Source organism: Panthera uncia, chromosome F1 (assembly GCF_023721935.1).
Source record: "Panthera uncia isolate 11264 chromosome F1, Puncia_PCG_1.0, whole genome shotgun sequence".
NCBI lineage: Eukaryota > Metazoa > Chordata > Mammalia > Carnivora > Felidae > Panthera > Panthera uncia.
In genome coordinates, this window is record NC_064813.1 from 16,498,383 (window position 1) to 16,514,841 (window position 16,459).

At 41.2% G+C, this 16,459-nt stretch overlaps 1 protein-coding gene across 1 annotated transcript; it reads left to right on the forward strand.

Annotated features, from left to right (window-relative positions):
* The first annotated feature begins 2,498 nt into the window (after window positions 1-2,498).
* Window positions 2,499-14,514, forward strand: CACYBP (calcyclin binding protein). The gene is made up of 6 exons (XM_049635180.1): window positions 2,499-2,721; window positions 7,517-7,736; window positions 10,973-11,069; window positions 11,305-11,404; window positions 12,807-12,904; window positions 13,943-14,514. The coding sequence occupies exons 1-6, from the start codon at window positions 2,701-2,703 to the stop codon at window positions 14,097-14,099; spliced, it is 693 nt and encodes a 230-aa protein (XP_049491137.1). The 5' UTR covers window positions 2,499-2,700; the 3' UTR covers window positions 14,100-14,514.
* Window positions 14,515-16,459: the final 1,945 nt, after the last annotated feature.

The window sequence follows — 16,459 nt, forward strand, 5'->3', positions numbered from 1 at the left end:
TGAAATCTAGTATCATCAAGAAGAGGATCCCTGAGGTTACTTTTGAGAGACCTGAGTAAATGAAGAAATGATCTATGTGATGGTCTGGAGGAAAAGCATTCCAGAGAGCAAAGCACAAGAATACAGACTTTGAGGTGAGAGCAAACTCTGTGGATTTAAAATATCTTTAATGTTTATTTTTGAGAGAGAGCGTGAGCAGGGGAGGAGCAGAGAGAAAGAGGGAGACGCAGCAAACTCTGTGGATTTAAACCAGGGAGATCGGGGAGCGGTGAAGAGTTCTGGAAGATAAGACATGATATGCTACTTAGGTGAGATAAGATGCCGCACACACTAGGTCATGGCAAAGAGTTTGCATTTATTCTCAGCCTTACAGCAAGCTATTGGAGGCTGTTAAGCAAAGGAATATAATAACATGAAAACATTACTCTGGCTGCTGTGGAAAACTACAAAGGCACAGTGAGGAGAGAAAACAGTTACGATGCTAAAACTCCGGATAAAGTAACTATGGCCTGGTCTTCAGTGGTAGCAGTGGAGATTGTCGGCAGTGTTTTGATTATCAACATACTTTGTAGGTAGGGCCAGTAAGTCTTGCTACAGCACAGAGGGTAGGACTTGAGGTTGAAGACTCGAGTAGAAATGCCACGGCCGGAGCAATGAAGAGTCTGAGGTGAGCATTCGCAGAGCTGGAGAATAACTGGAGACACTGAGGGGGTGTGAGGAGGCCCCGGAGGCTTTTGTGTTTTTTGAAGAGTTGAATTTGATGTACTTCTCAGACATCTAAGCACAAGCAGAGTCCAGAGGAGAGGTGTTGCGGATTTGGGAGTCAGGGGATAATAGATGGCATCGAAAATCTTGTAACTTTAGGATATCTGGGGGTGGGGAGAGTTGCCCTAGGTGCATCAAGCAAACTGGGAAATCACTGCATTAGGCCAAGCTTTCATGGAGGGCAATGGGCTATTTGTTCCTAATTTAAGTATACATAATTCCAGGCTTTGGGCCGGACACTTTTTTAAGAAAACAGGAATTAACATACAATAAAACGCACAGATCTTTAGAGTTCATTCTATCAATTTTGACAATTGTGTGTATCAGCATAACATTTCATCTTTTCGGGAAAATTCCCTCCTGGGCCTACTTATAAATGTAACTCTCAGCTAAGTATAACACACACAAGAAAACTACACTTAAGTTTACAGCTCCATGAAATTTCCACAAAGTGAACACACCTCTGACCAACATCCAAATCAAGAAACCGAACTGTAACTGAAACTAAAAGCCTCCTCGTGGCTGTTTTCGGTCATTGTCCCCCATCCAAATAAAGACTGTCCTGATTTTTAACACCACAGCCGATTAGTTTTACTGGTTTTAGACCTCATTTAAATAAAACCAAACGACATGAACTTTTGTATGTCTGGCTTCTTTCCCTTAACGTCAGGTTTGTGAGATTCACGCGTGTTGTGAGTAGCTGCAGTTCGTGTATTTTTGCGCTGTACTCCCGAATCTTCTCTACGACAATGATCAGCCTGCACTTTTCTAGTAGCTTTTTGGCTTCTCAGACTTGCTGATTCTAATGGCTACCTTGGGCGATATATAAAGCTGTGAGGGTTATCTGACTTCCCAGAGGTTACTGTTTGTTCCCAACCGTGTTGCAACGATTTAAGGCTGCCAAAGGCTAAAATAATCTGAAAAGAGGAACATGATGTAATCCCAGGAAATCCCAGCCTACATTTTCTCTGGTCCACAGGCTCAGTTAAATCGAATCCCAACCCTGAGGTAGAACTAGAGGGTTGCAGAATGGTCGGTGAAGGTGGCGAAAGTACCAGAAAAGTGCTTCGTCAACGTAAAAAAGCGGAGCCACAATTGTCGCATCAGCCGCTTTAACTCTCGGGCCGCTCGAGTGGGCCCCGTCACGTGGCCAGCGCGACCCCACCTCCCAAGGCGCTCGGTGATGACGCCACCATATCGTAGATGCTAAATCGTGGTGACGTATTCAGAACGCCAGAACCCACTGAAAACCGAACTATTCCTTCAGGATCCTCTACGTTAACCGTCTTCATCCTTCCCCTTTTTAACATAAAAAACCTGCCCCTTCTCCCCCTGTTTTTGTCCTTTTTTCGAAGAGGCTCACAAATTAGCTTTAGATAAGATGGCTGCCTACCGAACCCGATGCCCTAGAGGTGACGGAGTCAGCCGACTCTCTAATCAACTTCCGACTTGGAGCCGGAAAACCCATACGTTATTTCCGGGGTTGAGTGAAGGTAGGCCGAGACAGCGGTTCTGAACTGCGACTGCGCAGCCGGGACTCGCGACGTCAAAGTATAATACGTACAGTTTCCCGGGCTGGGAGGAAGAGGCGTTACTTTTCCCGAGCTCTTGGTGGATTCGCGAGAGTTGAGCGTTACTAGGAGGCTCCGGGGGCGGGGCGGGGCTAGGCTGGGCGGGGCGGGGCTGAGCGAGGTGAGCGGCGCGCGCGCGCGCGGGGGGGGCGAGGGGGTGCGGCGACGGCGGGCTCGCGAAGGTTCCAGAGGCGCCGCGTGCGGGAGGCGGGCTGGGTGTCGCGCCGGGTCGAGTGTGCGCACGGGCTGCGAGCGCTGCTCCTCGTGCGGGTGGGGCCTGCGTCCGGGTGAGCGGGTTCGGTAGTGTTTCCTGTTCTCTGCTGTACGCGGCTGCAGCTCGGGCCTTGCCTGACCCAGCCTGACCATGGCTTCAGCTTTGGAAGAGGTAAGGGTCTGGCCTCATCGTCCTCACTCGGTCGTGCGGGGCTTTCACCGCTGTCTCCCGGCACTCGCCCCCCACCCCCTTCACGCCCTGTTTCCCGTGATAAGGTGCTCGGTGGACGCCTCTCCGGTCCCCGAGCTTCGCCTCGGCCGCCCACCCGCCCACCTGCAGCGGCCCCTGCCGGCTTCCGGCCTCCGCTGCCCGGGGAAAGTTGCCGATCGACGCCCGCCGCTCAGCCCCGGCCCGAACCGGTGGCTGGGGGCGCGGGGCTGTGTCGCGGTCCCCGGCTGCAGGTAGTGCCCGCGGTGGACCTGGGTGAGCTGGTCACCTTCACGTTTTCCTCCGGCTCCGTCTGCCCCTTCTATACTAGCCCGAGGACGTGAAGCTTCCTTAAATTAGTGCTGATTGCAGAAACCGAGGGTCATTTCACCGTAGAAGTGGTTGGAAGGTGAGAAGCCTTTGCTCCCGGCACTTGGATTCTCGTCCTGTTTTCTCTCCGCATATGAGTAGCTGTGTTACTTTGGGCAAATAACTGTGCTGTTCGGTGCCACATTTTAGTATCCAAAATGTTTCAGACCGTGCTTGGCAAAATTTAGTTGTGACTGGCGGGGGTTGGGGGGCGGATAGCCTTTTTCTCTCGAAAGCTCTATAAACTCTGAACGGGGGCGGGTTAACTTTTTTGAAGACTTAGTTTGCACAGTTGCAAAATGGGAATCATAATACTTACATTGCGCTTTTCTTGGCCTAAGTAGGATGTCACTGCATGTTCCTGTTATTTACAGAAAAGTGTTGAGTATTAAGGAGATTTGTTTTCTGGAAATCTTTTCCTCAATACGAACAAGTCTGAAAAATCCCAAACTTGACTTAGAAGTCTAAGAATCTGCTTTAAATGAAGAAAAAGTGTGTGTGTGTGTGTGTGTGTGTGGTCTGAATACCTTGCCCCAGGTTTATGGTATGTGTTAGGCCTTGGGTTTCCTTCCATGTGCCCTGAGGAAACCATCTCTACGGTGACTTTACAGTCACACACATGGATAACTATTAATCCTTTTCAAAATAAGGAATTTTTCTCAGTTGAGGTACTTAAAAATACACACTTAGGGGCACTTCTGGGATAGTTTTTGTTTGATATAAAATTCACTGTTTTAACTATTTTAAAGTATTGGCTATTTAAAAAAAATTTTTTTTTTAATGTTTATTTATCTTAAGGCAAGCAGAGGAGGGGCAGAGAGAGGAGGGACAGAGGACCGGAAGTGGGCTCTGCTTAGAGCAGAGAGCCTGATGCTGAGCATAAACTCAGGAACTGGGAGATCACATCCTGAGCATCCCGAAGTGGGATGCTTAACTGACTGAGACACCCACCGCTGGTCTAATGGTTTTTAGGATAAATATTCAGTGTCACACAACTGTCACTGCTCTATAATTCCACATTTTCATCACTCCCCCCAAAAACCTATTAAGTGTCTGTTAAGCAGTCACTTCCTACTTCCCCTCCCTCCAGCAGCCACTAATTACACTGTCACTATGGATTTGCCCACTCCGGACATTTCTTATAAGTAGAGTCTTACAGTATGTGGCCTTTTACTTTTGGCTTTTTTCACTGATCATAATCTCTAGTTCATCCGAAGTGTGGCATGTGCTCCTTTTGATGGCCAAATAATATTCCATTATGTGGATATACCACATTTGTTTCTCTGTTTATCAGTTGACAGACATTTGGATGATTTTCGGCTATTCTGAACTGTGCCGCAGTGAATACTGTGTACGACTTTTTATGAGGACGTGTATTTTCCATTCTGTGAGGTATACACCTAAAAGTGAAATTGCAGGAGCACGTGAACTCTTTTCAAAGTGGCTGCACCGCTTGACCTTCACACAAGCGGTGTATGAAGGTTCCAATTTCTGTCCACCCTTTTAAGGCTTGTTGTTTTCAGGGGTTTTTGTTGTTGACATTAGCCTTCCTAGTGGGTGTGAAATGGCATCCTATTGTGATTTTGATGTGCATTTTCTTAATGACTAAGGATGTTGAACATCTTTTATCATGTGGTTGGTGGCTGTGTTCAAGTCCTTTTGTTTTGAGGCACTTTGGTTTTAATGCTCCCTGGTGAAGAATTTGGAAATACTTAAAGCTTGAATGTGTTTAAGGGTGGGGATAAAAGGGGTATGGGATTTTGCATAAAGAAAACAAATGAATGCCTCCTAAATTACTTCTTAAAGCTTGTGGGTAGGAAAAGTACCAAAGGGATCAACTTTACTGGTTTCAGGTTTGCAAGTAGAAGAACTGAGGAATTACCTAAAACAGGCCTTCTGTGAGTTGCTTCAGACTTACAGTGGATACCTTCCTTTTGTAGGTGAGCGCCAAAATTGGCTGTAATGAGGCCTGAGAATTCCTTGCTTAATTCTCAGAGTTCTTTCCTAAGTGTTCTAGAAACAATTCTTGTACAGTCAAGAAATAAAACATTTTGTTTAGACTTGATATATTTTGTTTGTTTTTGTTGTTAACTGAATCCTTACTTGGGAACAAATATACTAATTTTACATTTCAAAAATTTTGTCATATTGGTATTAGAATCAATGTGAATTTTTTAGACCACCATGATAAATTATTGCTTTGAATTAAAGCATCTTGCTTCTGTGCTCAATAGATGAAATTGCAGGGTTTGTTGTCTTAGTAATAGGACTTTTGGGCGTGGGAAGAGTAGATAAGGACAGGAGACTGGCCACAGTTGGACTTTTTGTATACCATCTTAGTAGTTACAGAGAAGTAAAAGGAGGGGCATCTGAGTTAAATGAGATAATGTAAGACCAGGAAAGCATTTGAATTTGTTACTACATTTTGTAAGACTTAAGAAACAAGACTTTAAATATGATATTTATAGATATATAGATATATGATATCTATATATATATATGATATCTATCTATATATATAGATATATATAGATACACACACCCACACACACAATGGAGTATTATTACTTGGCAATCAAAAAGAATGAAATCTTGCCATTTGCAACTATATGGATGGAATTGGAGGGTAGTATAGTAAGTGAAATTAAAGACCAATATCATGACTTCACTCATATGAATGAGGACTTTAAGATACAAAACAGGTGAACATAAGGGACAAAACATAAGAGACTCTTAAATACAGAGAAACAGAGGGTTGCTGGAGGGGTTGTGAGAGGGGGGATGGGCTAAAAGGGTAAGGGGCATTAAGGAATCTACTCCTGAAATCATTGTTGTACCATATGCTAACTAACTTGGATGTAATTAAAAATAAATAATAATACAAATAAACAAGACCATAACACTCTACTTTGGACATTATACTAAGTTATAAAGCATTTGAAGATTTTTATATTGAGGGTTTTTTTTTAATGTTTATTTTTGAGAGAGACCTTGCATGCCCCTGTGCTTGGGGAAGGGGCAGAGAGAGAGGGAGACAGAATACCAACCAGGCTCAGCACTAACAGTTCGATGCAGGGGCTTGAACTCATGAACCTCAAGATCATGAGCTAACTGGAAATCAAGAGTCAGACACTCAACCCACTGATCCACCCAGGCGCTCCTATACTAAGGTGGTTTTTTTTGTTTTTTTTTTTTTTAATAAGAACTCAGCTAGAGTCAAGTTGTTATTAATCAAGCCAGAATGTAAAATTATTTTAAGAAAAACCCTTGTTTGTAAGGATATTATGCATTTGCAGTACATCAGAGGATAATTGGGGAAAAGGTTTTAAGCTGATTAATTATCTTTCACTCTTCATAAAATGTTGGCCCATTCTGCAGAAAGTAGAAATAGACACTGGCAGGCAGTGTATTCACATGAGGAGAGAAGAACAAACAGGTGGGTTTTTTAGTGCACCAGGAGTATGTCACACTTTGGATTGTTCACCTAAGTTTGTCTCCTGTGCGGTGCAGCCAAGACCCAGACTTTGGACTGCAGCATTACCCCTGAGATTCAGAATGACACTTTCTCCCCCGCCCCCCCCCCCCTTTTTTTTTAATAAATTTTTCTTTAATGTTTACTTTTGAAAGAGAGAGACAGTGTGAGCGTGGGAGGGGCAGAGAGAGAGAGAGGGAGACAATCTGAAGTGAGCTCCAGGCTCTGAGGTATCAGCACAGAGCCCAACGCGGGGCTCGAACTCACAAGCTGAGAGATCATGACCAGATCTGAGTTGGACGCTTAACCGAATGAGCCACCCAGGCGCCCCAAGACATTTTCTTAAAAGCAAAAATAGGTCTTTATTTTTTTATTTCTTGTCTTAAAAATGCAAACGTATTGATGTGTAACATTTGGGGTAGGAGTCTGAGGAACAATCACAGAAAGTAGACTACTTCAGTAAAGTTACCATAGCATTTTACCCTGTTCATCATGTATTTGCTCATCTTTTGAAAGATTTTTAAAATTCCTAATATCTGATGACTAGGAAGAGATGTTAAAAGGAAATCCATGAATTAGCTTCTTTTTTTTAAAGATTTATTCATCCAGCTTTATGAATCACAGAAATATCTTGTAAGTAAAATGTTTTAAAACAAAGGCAGATAACATCTACCAGAGTGAAAAATTTAGGCTTAATTAACTCTTGCTACATTAATATTAAATTTTCCTTAAAAAAACCAGGAAGCTTTAGTTATTTACAGTTCTATAGGCTGGAGAAAAGAATCCCAGGTTGTAACCAACCCTAGAAAATTCAAATGAGCCTCTTAATACTTAGCTCTTCAGTAAATTGAAATGACCAGTGGGCATAATATCCAGCTATTTTCTATCATAGCTAACTTACCTTCTGTTTTAACACAGCTACAGAAAGATCTAGAAGAGGTGAAGGTGCTCCTGGAAAAGGCCACTAGAAAAAGAGTACGTGATGCCCTTACGACTGAAAAATCCAAGATCGAGACTGAAATCAAGAACAAGGTGCAGCAGAAATCACAGAGAAAAGCAGAACTTGTTGACAGTGAAAAGCCAGCTGCTGTGGTTGCTCCCATTACAACGGGATACACCGTGAAAATCAGTAATTACGGTATGACTCACTACCCTACATCCAGCTCTTTCTGCCTTCCAGTAACTTATTCCTGAGTAGTGACCCACTAACAAACTCAATTTTTAAAACAATCTCAGTGTTTGCTTTTGGTGGGTTGAAAGAGAAGACCCATCGATGAAGAAAGGAAAGAATACATTCTAGAAGCTTCTAACAAGAGAGCAAAATGATTCAGTACAATGAGTAGCAACAAAAATGAACCTATTCTGAAATATGTTCAGCATATGAGGAACACAGATTGTTTTGCTTTAATCATGTTTTGCATTATATTTTGCCAAACAACCACCAGTATTATCTGAGGAAGGGAATCTAGTTATATTCGAGAAACATCTTTGAGTGCCTAATATGTGCCACTATTGTGCTTGGGCTCGTGGCAACAACAGTGACCAAGACCCGATCCTCGCTCATGGTGTGGTTAGAACACAGACCTACAACTAACACTGGGTCGTGTACTAATGCTGTTTTCCCTCAGTAGGTTGTTTGGAACAATGCAATTTCGGTGTGAGGAGCTTTCATGAGGGGAGGGATGGTCATTTTTCTTTGTGCTCACAACATCTAGCATGTAGCAGTCACTTCCCGTTTGCTTAAATGAATAGAGATTTGGGAAGTTCTGTGGGAGTACAGCTGATGTAATCTGAAGGAGGTAAGGAATGGAGAATTACAAGAGATACTTGAGTTTGGAGGGCAAGTTTGGCAAGTGTGAGGAAAGGAAGGGGATCGCATGAGCAGAGGACACGCCTGGGGAGGTGAAAGGCAGTGTTTTCTGTATTGTCCTAATGAAAAGCAGTGTGTCCTGCTTCAGAGACGAACTGTGGTACAATAAGGAGATAATGCTGTGTACTTACTCGACCATAGGAAACTGGTCTGAGGTTGTAGGATTATGGCATGCACCCAGGAACCTAGATTTGCGTTCAGGGATGGACTGAATGCATGGGAAGAAACTGGATGAGGTTCTGCAGAACTCTCTCTAGGACATCTTTTTTGATGACTGGTACATTTCTGTTGTATAGGACTAAGCAAGGGACAGTCTGGGATATATGTATTTAATCTATATATACGATAAATATATATATGTTTTTAGAATATACTTTCTACGTGAAGTTAATATGTATTTTGTGTTGGCCATTCATCTAGGTTAGAGAATAATATGAATAGTTTGATAACGTATGCCTCAGTGGCATTTAGTAGATCTTGATTAGTGAAATTGTATTTGGATGAATTGGACTCTGAATTCTACTTTGTCAGGGAAGGGAATTAAGGAAACTATGATTGACTTTTAACTGCTTAGAGAAGTAGAAAGGATTATGAAATTAGATGGTGCTGATGTTTAGCCATCCAGTTTAGTAGAGAATTATTGATATTTAGGTATAGGAGAAAAATTCCACAAAAAGAAAATGAGCTGGGTGTTTTGTTTTGTTGGGGGGGGGGGGCTTAATTTTTTGAGTGTAGTTGACCCATAGTGATACATAGCATAGTGATTCAGTATCTCTGTGTTATGCTGTATGTAGCTGCCATCTGGCACCATCTGGCACTATTACAGTATCATCTGCTATATTCCCCCTGCCGTATTTTTTATTCCCCCCGACTTAATTCATTCCATAACTGGAAGCCTCTGTCTCCCACTCCCCTTCACCACTGTACTGTGCCTGTGGTGGTTCCCGGCAGCCATTGGTGTGTTCTCTGTATTTATGGGTCTGTTTCTGCTTTTGTTTGGTGTTTTAGATTCCACATATAAATGAAATCAGAGTATTTGTTTTTCTTTCTCTGACTTCATTTAGCATAATACTCTTCCAGTCCTTCCATATTGTTGCAGATGGCAAGATCTTTCTTATGGCTGAGTAATATTCCACATGTGTATCCTATATACCACATCTTTATCCATTCATCTTTTGATGGACACTTAAGTTGCTTCCCTATCTTGGCTAGTATAAATAATGCTGCAATTAACATAGGGTGCATATTTTTTCAGGTTAGTGTTTTCGTTTTCCACAAGTAAATACCCAGTAGTGGAATTACTGAATCATATGGTATTTCTATTTTTAATTTCCTGAGCAACCTCCATACTGTTTTCCACACTGGCTGTACCAGTTTGCATTCCCACCCAGCAGTGCACAGGGTTTTCTTTTTCTCCGTATCCTCACCCACGCTTGTTATTTCTTGTTTTTGTTTTTAATTCTAGCCATTTTGACAGGTGTAAGGTGATAATCTCATTGTAGCTTTGATTTGGTATTTCCCTGATGATTATTGAGCATCTTTTTATGTGTCGGTCATCTGTAGGTCTTTGGGAGAATGTCTATTCAGGTCCTCTGCCCATTTTTTTTTCATTGGATTGGTGGGGGGGGCAGGGGTTGGTATTGAGTTGTATATAAGTTCTTCCTATATTTTGAATACCTAACCCCTTATTTGCAAGTATTAAATTTGCAAACTCAATAGGTTGCCTTTTCATTTTGTTGATGATCCTTTTACGTGCAGAAGCTTTTTATTTTAATATAGTCTTAATAGTTTATTTTTTTTAATGTTTATTTTTGAAGGAGAGAGATAGAGTGTGAGTAGGGGAGGGGCAGAGAGATAGAGGGAGACACAGAATCTGAGGCAGGCTCCATGCTCTGAGCCATCAGCACAGAACCTGATGCAGGACTCGAACCCATGAACTGTGAGATCATGACCAGAGCTGAAGTCGGATGCTCAACTGACTGAGCCACCCAGGCGCCCCTAGTCTTAATAGTTTATTTTTGCTTTTGTTTCCCTTGCCGCAGGAGCCACATCTAGAAAAACGCTGCTATGGCCAGTATCAGAGACGTTATTGCCTATGTTCTCTTCTAGGAGTTCATGGTTTCATGTCTCACATTTTGGCCTTTGATCCATTTTGAGTTTATTTGTGTGTGTGTGGTGTTAGAAAAATGAGCGACTCTTAAAAGAATGTATTTAATGCTCATATTCCTTATTCTAAGGTATATTAAAAAAAAAACAACACATGGGCTTTGTGTTCAGTAAACCTGGATTTGAATCTCAGTTCTACCACTAGCTTTGCCTAACTTTGGGTAGATTGCTTAACTGTTATGAAGTTCAATTTCTCCATCTAGAAAATTCTTCTATTTTAATTTTTCCCCCCATGTTTCTATTACTAGAATTTAGTTTTCTCCAGTTTAAGGAGCCATTTGCATTTGCTGTTCTAGAGATACTGAGACTTTACTCATGTCCCTTTTTTTTGTTACTAGGATGGGATCAGTCAGATAAGTTTGTGAAAATCTACATTACCTTAACTGGAGTTCATCAAATCCCCACTGAGAATGTGCAGGTGCATTTCACAGAGAGGTGAGTTTTCACAATGGGGAAGGTAGTGATCATTAAGTCCAAGATTGCCTTCTTACCAGTTCTTTTCTCTTGCAGTTTCTAAAACTGCTTAAATTTAGAATTGTCCTTTATACGTGTTTCGAAGAGGTTACTCTCACCAGGGGTGGCCAAATGCACATCCTGAAATAAAACTCATGTCTTTTTTCCACAAGAGCTGTAGAGCACAAAGCTTTATGTATTCACTGTTGTGTTGTAGGTCATTTGATCTCTTGGTAAAGAATCTAAATGGAAAGAGTTACTCCATGATTGTGAATAATCTCTTGAAACCCATCTCTGTGGAAGGCAGTTCAAAAAAAGTAAGTTTGCTCTTTTGTCATAATATTGTAAAACCTCATTAAATTGAACCTGGTTGATTTAGAATTGAGATGAGCTAGAATTAATTTATCCTCCATAACAGGGGTCAGCAAACTACAGCCTGATCCCTTTATCAGAACATGCCTGTGCTCACTTAGGTGTTGTCTGGGGCTGCATTTGTGCTATAACGAAACAAGGAGCTGCACCAGACCCTGAAATACTAACTGGCCATTTGTCAACTCCTGTTCTGTGGGAATAGATTCTTGGGTGCCTGGGCGGCTCAGTTAAGCATCTGACTTCGGCTCATGATCTTTGTTCTTGAGCTCGAACCCCACTTCAGGTGAGCCCTGTTTCTCTGCCCCCTCACTCATTTGCGCCCTCTCAAAAAAAAAAATTAAAGGGAATAATGCCATTAAAATCGGGAGAGGGAATAAACTATTAAAATTGGTTTAGAGTGAGAACTTTTAATGCCAGTTTTTCCATTTACTAGTTGTGACTTTTTGGCAGCTCACTTTATCCTTCTGTGCCTCAGTTTCCTCATTTGTATGATGGCAGTGATTTGTTTTACACAGTTGAAATTATATACTAAAGTGAAATTATATAAAGTGCTTAAATAATGGTAGTTATTATTAGCATGATATGTAAAATTTCGAAACATAAAAGGACTTCAGCACTCAGCCTAACTGTAGTTAGGAAAAGCTGTAAAACAGTCTTTTAAACTATTATGCATACTTCTCACTAATTCAGATAATCTCTTTCCTACTTAATTTAAATAGGGTTTAATGCATCTGGTATATAGATGTGCCATTCTGCCATCTGTGTTTGCACAGTTATGTAGCAGGTTAAAGGTACTATTAGAATGTAATTTATGAATTATCTTGTGTCTCACTGCTTCCTTCTTCATCCATTAATCCCATAATTGAATGCTCAAATAATCCTAGGAATTATATGGATCATTGTTGAAAGAGTATATTCTCTTGCTTTCTGCCTATCTCTGACCCCTCTAAGATAACTCTTTCAATCACCAAAATCTCAACCACTCTCTTTTTATCAGACACACTAAAATCATCCCATTTTACAGCCTTTCTCCTTGCGGTGCCCTTTCTTCCAGATCTTGGGCCACTGCTCAGATTTCAGCTCACAGAGGCCTTTCTTAATGAAGTTCCCCCTTGAAGCCCACTGACACCTTAGCTTGGTTTTTGTCTTTATATTTGAAGGTATTCCAATTTTACTCATCTATGGTCTTTCTCTTCCATGAGTGTTTGGACTCTGGCCTATTTGTAAAAGTATTACACGTAAAACAGGTCTTACACGTAATAGTAACTTGATGAGTAAATGTTTTCCAAATATCCATGCTCTCTCCATGTGTTGTAAGTTGTACTTGTTTTCCTGCTTTTCTTCCAGGTTAAGACAGATACAGTTCTTATCTTATGTAGAAAGAAAGCAGAAAACACGAGGTGGGACTACCTGACTCAGGTTGAAAAAGAATGCAAAGAAAAAGAGTGAGTTTACTTTCATTTCTTTAAGAATTCTAATGTATTCTTTGCTGGGATTGTAGATTTTTAACACTTTGCTATGGTGGAGAAGAGCTGTAGTCTGCGATTTGACCATTTACCTCTTAATGTCCACTGAGTAACCCAATTATCCTCTATCTTTCAACTGGCAGAACCTACCAAAAGAGGGCACATGTCCAGCAAGCTGCTTTATACCCAGGGCTTTAGTTTTGATTGGCTATTTTGTACTGGTTCTTAACACTAAGCCAGTGGTATTCCTATATGGATACCAGGTCCTTTCTCAGAGATTACTTTTCATTAGTCTAAGAATTCCACAGAAGTTTCTTACACGTAATTTAGTTTCATAGTCACTGGTGTAGAGTGAAAAAGTATTTTTATCCATTAATGACCATTCCAAAAAGTGTTCATTTAAAGATACTTCCATCCTAGGTCAAACTGTTACTCTGCTCTAAATATCCTGCAGTGGCCATGTCCTACACTGAGTTGCTTAGTCTTCCACATTCCTCTCACTCCTTCCCCGGTAGCCTGCGTGCACTTGGTTGGTTAGGGTTAGAAGCTATCTGAATTGATTTTAAATTTTTTTTTTTTTTTTAACGTTTTTTATTTATTTTTGGGACAGAGAGAGACAGAGCATGAACGGGGGAGGGGCAGAGAGAGAGGGAGACACAGAATCGGAAACAGGCTCCAGGCTCCGAGCCATCAGCCCAGAGCCTGACGCGGGGCTCGAACTCACGGACCGCGAGATCGTGACCTGGCTGAAGTCGGACGCTTAACCGACTGCGCCACCCAGGCGCCCCTGAATTGATTTTAAATCGAGAACGAATTACCTGAGTACAGGACTATGTCTTTGTCTTACTGTTTCTTCAGAGCCAGTTATGTGATCTGGCACTTAATAAGTGAAGAAGATAATTTGCCCTGCTTGGACATTGGTTGAACTGGAGGCATTCATTATGTTAAGGACATAGCAGTAAATGGGATCATTTATATATATATTTGTATCTCCATTATTTGTTTTCTTTTTAATAGAAAGCCCTCCTATGACACTGAAACAGATCCTAGTGAGGGACTGATGAATGTTCTAAAGAAAATTTATGAAGATGGAGATGATGATATGAAGCGAACCATTAATAAAGCCTGGGTGGAATCAAGAGAGAAGCAAGCCAAAGGAGACACAGAATTTTGAGACTTGAAAGTCATTTTGGGGACTGTGATGTGGAAATACTGATCTTTCCAGTGAGGAAATGTTGGTGAGCTGCACAGATAAATTTGACAGATAACTACTTACATAGCCTTCTTCTAAGTAAAGGCAATGAATTCTCCCATTTCTACTGGAGGATTTATTTAAATATGCTTATTAAACACTTCCTCCAAAGATGGTTTCCTTAGTAATCTGGGCATTTCGTTCAAAAAAGGATAATATTGTATTCTTGTGTGAAATGTTAAAAAGCAAGTCTTGCCTAATGATAATGCCACATCGTGTGTATTTTTGTTCAGCTAAGAGGTAGAAAACAAAAGTTCTCGTTTGCCTATAAGTTTCTGACATCACCTCCCACCAATGTAAGAATAAGTAAAAATAAAACCTGGATTTTTGCATAAAATGCAAATTTGTACCTGTGTACTTCAAGGTTGTAGAGTTATTTCTGTGAACAGCTTAATCTATATACACAACACATTACCATGCCCTAATAATCTAATCACAAATGTTTTTCTCTAAATATATTTAAGTTAAAGCTAAACCTAAATGATAAACATCTTTGTATAGTATTAGTGTTGCCATGTTGTAAGATGGCTTACAAAAGCAGTAACTATAAAGCAAAAATAAATGAAAACACATCAATTGCTATGTTCACTCAAGCTGATTAGGATTTTGTTCAATGGAATAGTTCAATCTATCCAGGAGTGTGTCACAAAAGGTTTCAAAAAGGGAGGATTTGTTTTAGAATTACTCCCCCCTAGAAATAAGGAGTAAGAGCAAGATGCCCGTGACGTGTTTCCCAGTGCAGTTAGAGAAGAGAAAGCATACACATAGAGGAAAAAAATCCAAGAGGATTAACCAAAAGTATGATTAATAATCAGAATCTGGTAAAAGTGGTAGGGTAAATTTGGTAGGGTTTAAAATGTATTTCAGGGAAATGTCATTAAAGGAAAATTCCTTAAAGAAATTTTTGCCAGCTAATAGAGGAAACAATGATGGAATTTAGAAAATCACTATTGTAACATTAATGAAATGCAGACTAGGGTAAAAATCACCAATGAAATGTTAAAATCCTTGGGGGACAATGAATGCAGGGAGCAGGCTGCCCCCACCTGAACCATTGATCCATTAGCACTGAAAGCCGGACAAGATATGTGCCTTCTTTTTTGTTAATGGTGAATTTTTATTTCAGAAATAATACACTGTGGGTTTTTTTATTTTGAGAGAGTGCGTGAGTGGGATGGGACAGAGAGCGGGAGGGAGGAAGAGAATTCCCAAGCAGGCTCTGTGGGGCTCGATTCCACAAATCGTGAGAGCTGAAACCAAGAGTCACACGCTCAACTGACTGAGCCACCCAGGCACTCCAGATATATGCCTTCTGATGTGACAGGAACTAGAACCCAGCACATTTGTGAAAATTCATCCCTTAAAAACCGAGCCTGAATCTTGCCAAGCCTCTGAATGTAACTGAGTTTTTAGGGACAGAGGACAAATCTAAAGGACACATGAAGCACACAGCCAGATACTGGCCACTGTACAGGACAAATGAGTGACATGAGGAAAACAGGAATGAGAGGCACAGCAACCAAATGAAATCTACAGATCATGCTCAGGCCCAGGTTCAAACAAATGAAAAGAGGGTGTCCTATTCATGATCTACCAGAAATCCACAAATTTGATGTCCTAGTTACACTCTGATTAACACCACTTACTGGTTGGAATATTAGCTAGAGCATTCTAGTTGGTAAGTTGTAATAAAAACTTGGCAAATATGAATCCAAGGTTTGTGGCTAATTCCCTCTCAAGGCTTCACCTCCACCAAAATTCCAGACTCTGGTATCCAGCTGCACAGCAGACTTGGAAAACACAGGCATCTCAAACAGCACAACTGAAACCTAAACTCACATACCTGGTTTCTTCCAAACCAATTCTTCTCTTCCTCTATTTTCTGTCTTGGTGTTGCCGTCTCCCATCCTTCTAGTCACCCTTACCAGGAACCTAGAGGCCCCTGTATCTAGTAAATATCATCAGTCTCTAAGTCTTGTCCAATTTTCTTTCCTAAATAAGACTTTTAAAATCTGTTCCTCTTGTCGCCTTTGCTAATGCCTGAACTCCCTTTGTCCAGGCCCTGGTTTTCCAGAACAATTACAACATTCTCCTGCCTTGGTTATCTTTTGCACGGAGCCTTTTCTCTCATGGCCTAGATCTACCACACGGTTGTCCCTTATCTGTAGAGCAAACTGATGAAGCCATTCCTCTGCTTAAAACTCCAATAGCCAGTATTTAAGTCTTACCTTCACATAATGTGACCTGTTCCATGACAGCCTTTGTCTTGGGTTTCTTATTCC

Excerpts from the sequence above, each read along its gene's own strand:
- CACYBP (XM_049635180.1), top strand. The coding sequence starts at position 2,701 with ATGGCTTCAGCTTTGGAAGAG. Across the intron at positions 7,737-10,972 it reads CGTGAAAATCAGTAATTACG|GATGGGATCAGTCAGATAAG; the intron begins GTATGACTCACT and ends TTTTGTTACTAG. Across the intron at positions 11,070-11,304 it reads CAGGTGCATTTCACAGAGAG|GTCATTTGATCTCTTGGTAA; the intron begins GTGAGTTTTCAC and ends GTTGTGTTGTAG.